Below are 12,593 nucleotides of genomic sequence, written 5' to 3' on the forward strand. Positions count from 1 at the left end.
GTATTTTTGTTGTGCTGGAGAGAATCAAGCTAGCTGTTTCCCTGTGATTCCAGTCTTAATGCTAATTGAGCTAAGCTAACCGTCTCATAAGTCTAGCTTTATATTTAGCAAGAAAGAAAAATAATTACTATTTTTACAGTCTATGAAAAAGCAAATACTGGTAAGAATATTTCCCCAAATGCCAAACTATTCCTTTTTTAATGCAAAAAAAATTGTCTGACGAGTAAACTTATATTGCAGTAATGTTTTTTTTATTTTTATTTTTACGACCGTCCAGTCCTGAAAAGTTGTTAAATTCTGTGCATACATTTGTGCTTAAATCTAGGCTGTTTTAATATGTGCACAAATCAAGAGTTAATTGTACTTTAACAACTGTTCACACCTGTGTATATATATTTTAAACGCTGTTTTGTATTTCACTCACTTTTCTTTCAGTTTACTTTTAAGTTGGCTTTGTTTCTCGAATGTCATGATGTTTAAAAAACAAACTGGTTTCTCACCTCACTTCACATTATGTATTGTTTCTTTTTTTCTTGTTGGTCTCACCTCACTTCTCTGTTCATTGCTTGCAGCCACAGTGCGAAGGTCGTTTGGAGGTCGAGGTAGACGTGGCCTCCGTGTTTTGAGTAGCTGTAGTAGTGAGTACAGTGTTACTAGAACCCCTGTTAAACCCTAGTTTGGTTCTACCTTTTCTCTACTTAGTCTACTTCAGCCCTGTCAACACGACCATACAAACTCACGCCACTGGTAAGGTATAACATCTATTTTTTTTTTTTTTTTTTTTATTTTAAAAAGGATTATTGTAGTCGCTGCATTTAACATTGTAAAGTAATTTCTTTGTTAGACACCGAATACCAGGTAATAATGGTTTGAATTAAGTCATATACCCCTTTTTTAAAAATGTCCACTGAGCTTAAAAGTGATCTGATGTTTTAAAATCAAGATTAACAAGGCATTTAAAAATATTGGTAAGAAAAGGCACAAAGCCTATTATCTCCCTTTTTCCTTTTTTAAATAGGTTAGGAAAGTGGAATGAAGGAAAACCTTAAGCGACAATGAGTCAGCATGCAAGAAAGCCAACTTAAAGAGTGGAGTGAAGTAGGAGAGATGAGAATCAAATGGAGGTAGAGTCCTTGACAGGGAGTTTTGGCAAGTGGCAAAAAGGAATTGAAAGGAGCCAAGACTGAAATTAGTGAGAAAGGGGTGAGGATGTTTCCTAGGAGTTGAATTAGGACAGGAATGCGTGTGTCTCTGTACACTTGCGAAGCTTAGCATTCATTTCGTAAAACATGTTGGCAAGTAAAGCTGCTTGATTGAGATGGAGAACTGTTGGTCTCTGTTTCTGAGAGAGAGACACACACACACACACACACACACACACACACACACACACACACACACACACACACACACACACAGGACCTACAATATGTTTGGGCTTGCTAAGATTCTTAACTGGCTTTTACTGACTGATATCTGTGTTCCTTTAGGGTGCTGTTTATGCTTCACTTGACAATCATTAGTGTTTGAGAAACAGTTTAAGAATGCAGACCTGTTTCAGCCTACTGCTAATCATTTTGGGCATGATGAATTAAGAAGTGTCAAACAAGACTGAATACTTTTTGTTTTGTTGGTCAGATTAGGCCAACTAATGCAGTTATTTGACATGCTCAGTGGATGTTTTTAAGAAATGTCATTTTCTTCTATATTTAAAGCACAGAAGAGATTTTCCTTTCTTTTAATAGCCTCAGTATATTAATCCCCTCAAAGAATAGACCATAATCGCTCAGCTACCACGAAATAAAACAGAATAGCAGCAAACAATGACGTTTTAAAAAAAAAGAAAAGCAGGAGAGAATTAAAAGTAAATTCAAACCTTAAGTGATTTATTTTTATTCAACCTTTTCGGAGAATTGATTTTTTTATTTTTATTTTTTTTATTTTTTTTTATATAAAGGTTACAGTCTTACTGCTAGGCAGCCACTGACAGAAACAATTGTAAATACAAATGGATAGCAAAAGAACATTCAACAAGCCTAAATAAACAGACTCCACAGATTTTTTATATTTGCATTATAAATGAAATGTTAAACTGTGCCTGGATAATAAACAAGAGTCCCTCAACTGTGTGACGATATTAATTTATTTAAATCATTTTAAATGTGCAGACATGATCGCATTTACAGTATAACTTTATAAAACATAAAATGCTGCAACAGTTCAAGCATCAAACTGCAGGGGGGGAAAAAAACGAGCCCCTTTTGCTCCGCAATGACTCGTCAGTTTCTGCCTTTGACTCCGCGTCCCTTTGCAGATCTACAAATCGGCACATACACTTTGCTGCAGGCATCTCCTGTCTGCTTTTTGTTCGCTCACACCTGCTGTACAGACCACAGAACCGCAGTCAATGTGCACACATGAATAAATGAATGGAGCACTGCATACATTCACTCAGTCATCATTCACTGGTTTAAATATAAAGGTTTTCTACCAGACTCCTTTGATCCAATAACTTTACTCGTCTTAATAAGATCATGTCACCTTCATGACCATCTTCAGACTAAGTTTTTCATCATAACGTTACCACACCACAATGTCCTATGAATTCAGTTAGGAAGGGTGATCGATGTGTGGCAAACAAAGTTCAGTAGTTCAGTTTGTTGTCCGATCACAGACAGATCTTCCCTCCAGGTAGTAAACTGTCCCTGCACTGTCAGTCTTCAGTTCTCACATCACTTGTTTACCCGGCATGCACTTGGCCACACACACGTAGTTTATGTTTGCTGTTCTGCCACTGCTTTTCCCTCAGCTGCACCTGTAAAAGTGTTTTGAAGTAGTTTTCCTGAATTTTGCTTACCTGAGGAGTGTTTGATTTAATTTTCAGGTCCTCGGAAACGAAGTGGAAATACAGGCTTGCAAACTGAGATAAATCCAGCACTCCTCGCTTCCCCTGTGTCCCAAAAACGTGAAGCAATATTTTTGTCATTTATTTTGCCGTGTAGTGACTTCAGTTTGCTGGCTTTGAGTGCGTGCTAACAGTGTTTTGCGTCCCCCAATGCTTGCATCTGTGATGTGACCTTGTGTAACAACTACTTGTTTCCACCTCGTGTTACTGTGTTGCTGCTTTGTTACGATGCTGCTGCATCAGTAACAAGCACAATGTTGTGAGGAACTCTTAAAGCAGTGTTGCTTTAAGAGGGGTTTTGTTGTCCCATGAAAATAAGTGTCAATGCATTGAACTGGACATATTAAAGTTCAATTGCAGGACATTTTTATTTAAATTTTTAATTGATGTAATTTGAAAATGCTGTGGTTTGTCAAATTTTTTATTTTCTTGATCACTCCATTTTAAGAAAGTGTAATTTCCTTCCATTTCTTTTGTCCAGATCATTGTGAACACTTGCATACTCTTTACTCCCATAGTAAATGTTAAATGACTTCAGTGTGACATTGATTTCTCATACAGACAGTGTATTCTCTATAAGCTCCAAGGATGCCATCTTCCCTATGACTATCCCGTATGTGATCCCTTCCCCAGTACTCTTGGGAAGTCTCTCTTCCTGGACTTATTTCCCTGTAATGACAACTACTCCACTAACTGCCTGTACTGACGTTTTGCTCCATACATCCATGTCCTTCTGGAGCAGTGGTCATTGTGGAAATAAAGCACAAAGGGAGACATACTGAGGCCCTATTTGTGAAAGATTGACATTTCAATAAGTGTTATCAAAGGCACTTTTTCCTTAAGGTCATACTTGGCAAGTCATGCAGATGATGTAATGCTGCTTTTGTGAATCTCGGCCCAGAATGTGTTGAACACAAATGGGGGTTCACAATTGTTTTTTCTTTTTTTCTTCAAAGCCCTTATTTGAGTCTCTTGGAAACTATGCCTTCAGTGTAATTTGAAGTCAAAGGACATTGTTGTTCACATGTCAGAATAGGGCCTCAGACAAGATTTGAAACTGGGTGACCCAAATCTATGAATCTATATTACACATGATCTTTTCTAACTTGTCCTTCTCCTCCAGGCTCCATCTCGTCCCCGGGATGGCGCAGAGGTTCTGTGACTCCTCGGGTCACCACCATCCCATGCCCGGGCTGCCAGCATGACATCGACCTTGGTGAGCGCGGCATCAGCATGTTGTTCCGTAACTTCACCCTGGAGAACATTGTTGAGCGCTACCGCCAAGCCGCCCGCGCAGCCGTCGCGATCATGTGTAACATCTGTAAGCCTCCACAGCAGCAGGAGGCTACAAAGAGCTGTATGGACTGCAAGGCTAGCTACTGTAACGAGTGCTTCAAGCTGCACCACCCCTGGGGCACACCCAAAGCTCAGCATGAGTACGTCGGTCCCACCACAAATTTTAGGCCCAAGGCAAGTATCGTCTGTCACTGCCTTGTGAAGGCTTTATTTTTCTCCAATTATGTTATTTCCTAAAGACACCCAAACAAGATTTTCACTCAGTTGGACTATGAACATCTCTCAGGAGATAAGATAAGTCACAAGTCAAAAATAAACATCATGTATAGGTTTGTCTGCTCAGTCTTTAAATGTTTAGGAAGAATTCTGCTGGAAATCTTTCACTATGTTTTCCTCATCATTAAATTATGGTCAGGAATGGCTCTCATTTGTGGTAGCTGGCCCTCTGATTAGGCCCCTTAATAGCTTAAATCATACAATAGAAATATTAATGCAAATGGTCCCACTTTGACATAATCTGATCTGAATGTATATGGAGTTTATTTCATTATATATTACACTTCTTGCTGCATGTGGAGGCCCTGTGACTGCTGAATCTGAATCTGATTCCAAGATCTTAAATACTTTCAATATTTGAGGCCTTGTTGGAGTTTTTACTGGCTATGTCAATATATTGCAATGCTATCCCTTTGTTTATCAAATGGCTAAAATATTCTGATGAGGATCTTGAGTGTAAAAGGGCTGATTTCAATTCTATTTTAAGACACTTCAGGAAGTGGCTCACAGGGAGCTGTCTAGATTTTTTTTTTTATAACTTAGGCCATCTTCCTGTTTCATTTCAGCTAGTCTTTGATCTTTTTTTTTTTTTTTTTTTTTTTTTTTTTTTTTTTTTATATTCAGTTGATGCGCATTTTGTCTGTGATTTTAACTTCTTCTGTTAAATATGGCAGGTGCTCATGTGTCCAGAGCACGAGATGGAGAAGGTGAACATGTACTGTGAGGTCTGCCGACGACCCGTGTGTCACCTCTGCAAGCTGGGAGGTTCCCACGCCAACCACAAAGTCACCTCCATGAGCAGTGCCTACAAGATCCTCAAGGTACCACATTCAGACACTTTAACTCTTTTGGGGGAGAAAAAAAAAAAAGAGAGGTTGGCTTCTTGAGTGTTGGAGGTGTCAATTGTATACACTGGAAATGTTTTGTTGCCGTCTGTGAGCAGTCATTTTGAGTGTAACACAATACTGTCTTATGGTTACAAGGATTAAACTGAGCTTGAACATAACACCACTGTTAACAAAAGCTTGAAATGGCGTCGTGGCCAAGCAAAGCAGCCGTTGAACTTGGAATGATTGATGATTATACACTGAAATTGCCAATAACAACCATTTTGTGATGATATTCAGTACATATTGATTCTCAAATGTTCAGCCTAGTGTCACTAGATCTACAGAACTCAATTTAATAACCTGAAATGGAGTGAAAACCTTTTGAGTTATATCTTCCCATTCAGTGGGATTTGTGTTGGGTGATAGCTAAACTATTAACAAAAACTTTTTAAGAGCAGGTTTTTTGTTGTGCTGTGCCACCCACTGACTGATCCCTGAATCTCTCGTCTGCTGTAATATTAATGTTTGGCCTGTACCTGTGCTGGCATGCACTAGGCCGTAGACATCACTCTCTTCTTGTAGAAACTGAAACCCAGGCTGATTAAGAGGGTTTAAACTAATTGGACTCACGTGTGGTTGTCAGATTTTTGCCACTCGGTAGAATTAATTTCAATCAGTTCAGTGTTTGCTTCAGCTTATGTGGAGACAAAACTGTCAGGAGATTGTGTTTTAGGACTATCTGGTTTCTAGGATAGCACTACGTAAAACAAACGAACATCAAACCTTTAACACAATATGTTTTAAGTACGGCTGCGCAATATAAGGATATATGTGGTTAGATAATATGGTCTTAGATTTTGGATATTGTAATATGACACAAGTGTTGTCTTTTCCTGGTTTGACATGCTGCATTACAGTAAAGTGATGTAATTTTCTGAATTTACCAGACTGTCCTTGCTGTTTTTATATTTTTTGGCTTTACCACATTATGATGATTTGTCAAAAATCTCATTTTGTAAATTTGTGAAAGCACCAATTGTCAACCCTACAATATCTGCGATATCGATATCAAGGTATTTGGTAACAAATATTTGATTTTCTCTATTGCCCAGCTCTAGTTTTAAGTGAAATATATTGAACAGTAATTTCATCATGTTGGCATGAAATCACAGCATTGTGGACTTAATGCAAGGTGGTTCAGTAAGTTGAGGCAGAATCTGTGTGAAATTTAATCTGTGTGTGTGTGTGTGTTGACACAAACACTATGGTGCTTGCTATTTAATGAGACCGTTTGTTCCCCATGATTTTGTATGCGTTGTCTTAACAAATTGTTGGGAGATGTCTCAGATGTCCTGAACAGTCCCGGAATCCTTTGCCAGCCAGGAAATAGTTTGGGTTTCAATTGCTTTGAACAGTAATGCATATCATTGTGATGGGGAATGTTTGACAAACTGCACCCATGGTAACAGGCTCTCACATACAGGGTCAAACAGGACACTCTGCACATGTCCAGAACAGCTGCAGCTGCAGTTGTGAATATGATATAAGATGAGAGGAAAATGCTGTGACCCATGTCAGAGCTTGGGAATGTGAGCACGAAGTATAAATTGGTAAATCCCACTCTATTCCTTAAATGGCAAGTATTTTAATAAACGTTTGTATGTATGCTGTGTTAAGGGTGGCAGATATCCCCTTTGTAACCTTGGTGTGTTAGTTATCTTATTTGTCATCTTAGTGCTGTGTCGGTGTGTGCTTCAGAGTTTCGGGACCTTTTGAAACTCACCGTATATGCTGCTGATCTTTTCTCTCAACAGGAGAAGCTGGCCAAGAGTATCCATTACCTCATCAGCAAAGAGGACCAAGTCAGGACTCAGATTACTGATCTTGACCTGCTCATCAATCAGACTGAGGTGAGAGAGCTGACTCATGCTGATGCAGGTCCTTTTTTCACTCCACTCCCATAATCACATCTCCTATACCCCCTTCAAATCAAGTTAGTTGATAGTTGTTGTGTCTGTTGTCCTTTTTTCTTACAGAATACAAATATTTACATAGCTCTCACAAAACCAGTCAGTTAAGTTGAGGAACAATTGCTCCTTACAAAAAAAGAAGGTCACTAAACAAACTGTATGCAAACCACACAAACAAGGAAACAGAATTTGCCTACTAGTTTCCCTCCTGTATGTCTGGGTTTCAGCCTCTGAGCTTGTTCCCTTTTTACTTTGATGCTGCTCCTGAATGGGTAGTGTTCATGTCGCCTTTATTTTCGTTTTGTGTGTGTGTATGACAGATATGTTTGGCATGCTCTCTTGGTTTGAACTGGTCTGTCGTGACAGATGGCTGATAACTGTTTCTATCCACCTTCTGTCAAACTAGAGTTTTGATACAACAATCATAATGTGGATTAATTGTAGTTGAATACAGTAAAATTGTAACTGTACTCTCACTCTTGCCTCAATACTCTATAATAGTTATAATAATTGTAATAGTTGGAAAACAAGGATAATGATTACAAGTTATAGGCTGACGCTATACTCTGGCCCTTCTGAAGACATGCTTATAGTGTGCACATTTTGGGATGGATATATGAGAAGAACATTTGATTTGCTTTGTACAAATTGATAACAAAAATATCTTTTTAAAGGAAAATGGCCAGCTAGCAGAGCGTCGAGCCAACGAGCACTTTGAGCGTCTGTTTGAGACTCTGCAGGAGAGGAAGTCCGAGATGCTAAGGTCCATCGAACAGTCTAGAAACCGACGCCTGGACCAACTTAAGGCTCAGGTATGAAATACCAGGACTGAGTTTTATTTCTACTGAGTATCCTCTACATGCATGCTTCCTTTACTTACCATATTAGAAAAATAAATCAACCCATGAAGAGTATGTCCTTAATTGTTTCCTTATGTCTGACTAGGTGTGAAAAGGGGGCATATTTTCTGGGATGTTTTTCTGAGGATGCTGTTCAATACAAAGCCACCTGTTTCAATAATTGGAATTACAAAATGTAATTGTAAATGCCCTGGCTTTTTAATAAAATTTCCCAGGTGGAGGAGTACCAGGGCATGCTGGAGAACAGTGGTCTAGTGGGCTACGCTCAGGAGGTGCTGAAAGAGACGGATCAGTCCTGCTTTGTACAGACGGCAAAGCAGCTACACATCAGGTACAGTAGAGCTGGGTGATGCTGACATTTTAACTTAAATAATGGCGAAGAATGTAATGGTACTTTGGTAATGTATTGGTGATTGAGGATTTTTACATTTGTTTGGTAATATGGATATGAGGCCAATCACTTAATGGTTAATTTCAATCAGAAAAGTTATGTTTAGAGATGCACCGATTACAACTTTCTAGGCTGATTCCGATTTTCTTTCAGTTAGGCCAGCCAATACCGATTTTAGCCGATTCCGATTTTCATTTTTTCTAACCACTTTACAGCACACATACACATTTATTTTCTGTCTGTTATTTTATTTAAGATTATTTTTTTGGGCATTTTTGGCCTTTATTTTCTTTGAGAGGACAGATGAAGACATGAAAAGGGAGAGAGTGGAGAATGACATGCAGCAAAGGGGTGTGTGTGTGTGTGTGTGTGTGTGTGTGTGTGTGTGTGTGTGTGTGTGTGTGTGTGTGTGTGTGTGTGTGTGTGTGTGTGTGTGTGTGTGTGTGTGTGTGTGTGTGTGTGTGTGTGTGTGTGTGTGTGTGTGTGTGTGTGTGTGTGTGTGTGTGTGTGTGTGTGTGTGTGTGTGTGTGTGTGTGTGTGTGTGTGTGTGTGTGTGTGTGTGTGTGTGTGTGTGTGTGTGTCCCCGTCCGTCCGAGCTATAGGAGTGCCCTTCTATCTTTTCTTTAAGAGAACATTTGCACAGAACATAGAAAACTATTTTAACAGGTAATGGATCACTATAAAATATAACTATATAAATTACTCCTGGTGTGGGACATTCACACACATATAAAGTGCAATGTTAGAACTAGGGCTGGGCGATATATCAATATCGTGATATGAGAATAGATATCGTCTTAGATTTTGAATATAGTAATATGACATAAGTGTCTTCCTGGTTTTAAAGGCTGCATTACAGTAAAGTGATGTCATTTTCTGAACTTACCAGACTGTTCTAGCTGTTCTATTATTTGCTTTTTCCCCACTTAGTCATTATATCCACATTGCTGATGATTATTTATCTAAAATCTAAGTGTGAAGATATTTTGTTAAAGCACCAATTGTCAACCCTACAATATCGCCGCAATATTGATATTGAGGTATTTGGTCAGGAATATCGTGATATCTGTATTATATCCATATTGCCCAGCCCTAGTTAGAACCAGTTCCTTCTTTTCAATATCCAACTAAAACAAAATGTGATTTTGGTTTTTGGTGTCGTCCCTCCACGCCCTACTTTTTCCTTGCAGGTGTTTCATATTGCAAACTTGTTATCTTCTGCACACAAGCTGAAGGATTTCCAAACAGCTGACATGTTGCAGGTTAATTCATGAGGTTCCCTACATGTGCGAGAATAGCGCGGACACGTGCTTCGCACCGTGCTGTCGCGTCCGTGTGCGTGCGTACTTGAGAACTGTGACTCGTATAACTTATGTTGTCAGTTAATTGTAGCGTTGACCAACATGAAATCGGCATATGTCAGACTGACCTGCCGGTCGCAGGTCATGGCCGAGCACGTGAAAACCGGCAAATTCCGTTCAGCGGCCCGTTTATCAGTGCATCTCTAATCATGTTAACTGTAAAGTTAATCCTGCCAGGAAACGCCAACAATTAAAGTCTGAAAATGTATTTTCTCAATCAACCTCTTTCCCTGAGTGATGGGGTCATGACCACACAAGTATCTGCCAAAGTTGAAACGGTTTGTTTATTCCACATGAGAGATGTCTGTTTTCTTCATTGTTTAAAGTTATGCAGGGCTAAAAAAAAAAAAAAAAAAAAGTGGGACGTTAAATCCTTCTGAGCAACAATCAGAATTTAGCAACATTTGATCAAATGATGAGGACAGTAATTTTTCGCTCTTGTTGCCAGCACTGCCAGTCTAATCTGATCAGGCCACACCAACAGAGTCCAGATTAAGTTTTTGAATGTTAAAGAAAACTACAAAAGATGTTATTTTTCTTGGTTGGTTGCTTATCCAATCATGAATACTTGCTTTGAAACATTTCTAGGGGCCTTACACAATCACTAAATAAATTGTACTACTTCTGTAAAACACTTAAAATCTGAATACATGTCAGTTGTGATTGGAAACTGCAAAGTAGAAAGAAGCCAAAATTAATATTGCCTATAAAATGTTATCTATAAAATGGACCGTGCACTTAAGCATCTCTCTGGTGTCTTGAAGGGTTCCTCCAACCTAATAACAGGAAGCTGGGCCGGCCCTGACAGGAGTGGTTATTCACAGCTTTCACCACTAAAATCCTTAATGTAAATTGCAGTAATCTGTCAAATGAATAATCATCTTGGTAATGATTGCCAGATATAAATTACTACAAATTACAGAAGCCAAACCTGATTATTTGACAAGCTCCACAGTCACAGACTGAAATGTGTTATGACTCATGTTGTGTTGCACAAATACAGTTTATCATTAGCGATGCCTTCCAGTTTCCCGGTGGATTTCACAAGTGGGATTTGGTCTGTTTATTTTAGTGTTAAGAGCATCCATCTGATTATGCTTGGCTGACTGGAGTGTGTCTGGAACAGACAAGGCTACGTGCACAGATTGCATGTTAACGAAAGACTTACAGTGTCCATTCAGTGCTGTGTCTTCTGCTCTAAGCTGACTAATTGATCTCCATTAGCATCTTTGGATAATTGAGAAACGTTTTCACCCGAGCATGATCCTGTGGCCTTTATGCTTTTCTCCTGGCGACAGGGCCTTGGTTTTCAATCCTCTTTTGCACTTATGAAAGTCAGAGTACAAGATTAAATATGGTAGAACACATTTGATGGGGAAAGTTTGTCTGCGGTGAATAGCTGTCCTGTTTTGTATCTTTTTTTTTTTTTTTTTTTTTTTTTTACTGTATTTGGTGAACTTACAAAAGTAATTTAATGCTAATAAAGATAAGCCTCCATTGATTTGATCATGTTATACGTCTGCCTTTTCAGAATCCAGAAGGCCACAGAGTCTCTGAGGACCTTCCACCCTGCATCTGACCCCTGCTTTGATGAGTTTGTGCTGAACACATCTAGAGAAGAAACTCTGCTCAAAGAGATGTGCTTTGGTGGAGGTAAAACACATTTATTTCAATTAAATGGTGGGAGATAAAAGTGATCAAAGTGCCTCATGATTTAATTTCCCCAGATATAATATTATTGTGACACTCTGACAGTGTTACACCAAACAAGCTTCAATTTATGAACTTTTTGTCTTGTATTTTACTTTAAACCTGTTTGTGTCTCACAGAAACTTTTGTTAAAGGACAAGCTGCAATGACTACGATTTGGCTGAAAAGTGACCATTAGTTCATGTCAAGAAAATATGGTGACACTTTCTGCTTCAATTCAGCTCTTAAAATGAGGTCTCTTCTCTTTGTTCATGTGTCCTCTAGACCATGGCATAACTTGCTTTATAGTGCAGAGCTTTACCACTTTAAAAAGTTGGTTTAACTAAATAAGCTAGTCCTTCCTTTCTTTTTTTTTTTTTTAAACCAGACTATGGTCAGAATAAGCTGCTTGTCTTTGCTGTGCTAAGAGGTCAGAGGTCATCTGTGGGATAAACTGGTAAAAACCTGGATACACACATAGTGGATTTTACTGCTCTGTGAAGCTTTTTTTCTGGTCTGATTTAACAAAGGCTTGTTCTGTAAAGGACTGTTCATGTTGTAAATTTTCCAGGAATGAAAGGATACATACTTCTTTCATTAACTGACATACTTACTTTTTTTTTTAAAGAAAATTAATTGGAGGAATATTTCACACTAGATGAAGTGTTATGAGACAGAAGGAAAGGCAATAGAAACAAGTTATAGAAGACTGATGCTCTGTCAACAGGAATATGCAAGTCAGATCATATTGCAGCATAGCACTCAACTGTCAAAGCACAGGTGAAATGAGTTTTCCACTACAAACTAAAGAGCTGTACCTTCCTAAGATTTTTTGTAACGGAGCACATCAGAGTATAGACAAATATTTCTGCCAAATCTCAAAGAGCTGTAAAGGACTGAACAACTTGGCAGGTTAAATACCTGTTAAATCAGACACCACAAATAATCAATAATTGTTTCAAGAGCAAAGATCAAAAGACTGCCTATATGTTGATCTAAAGCTGGAGAATTCCAT

At 38.6% G+C, this 12,593-nt stretch overlaps 1 protein-coding gene across 2 annotated transcripts in view; it reads left to right on the forward strand.

The window, feature by feature from the left end:
- trim36 (tripartite motif containing 36) overlaps positions 1-12,593 on the forward strand; it is a 29,777-nt gene that overhangs the window by 4,849 nt on the left and 12,335 nt on the right. For both annotated transcript variants that reach the window (XM_028578690.1, XM_028578691.1), the window contains exons 3-8: positions 4,029-4,375; positions 5,152-5,298; positions 7,122-7,217; positions 7,952-8,089; positions 8,353-8,468; positions 11,421-11,542. In XM_028578690.1, coding sequence (XP_028434491.1) covers positions 4,029-4,375; positions 5,152-5,298; positions 7,122-7,217; positions 7,952-8,089; positions 8,353-8,468; positions 11,421-11,542 — 966 coding nt within the window. The remainder of the gene's footprint in view (positions 1-4,028; positions 4,376-5,151; positions 5,299-7,121; positions 7,218-7,951; positions 8,090-8,352; positions 8,469-11,420; positions 11,543-12,593) is intronic.

The sequence above is a fragment of the Perca flavescens genome, chromosome 5 (genome assembly GCF_004354835.1).
Source record: "Perca flavescens isolate YP-PL-M2 chromosome 5, PFLA_1.0, whole genome shotgun sequence".
NCBI lineage: Eukaryota > Metazoa > Chordata > Actinopteri > Perciformes > Percidae > Perca > Perca flavescens.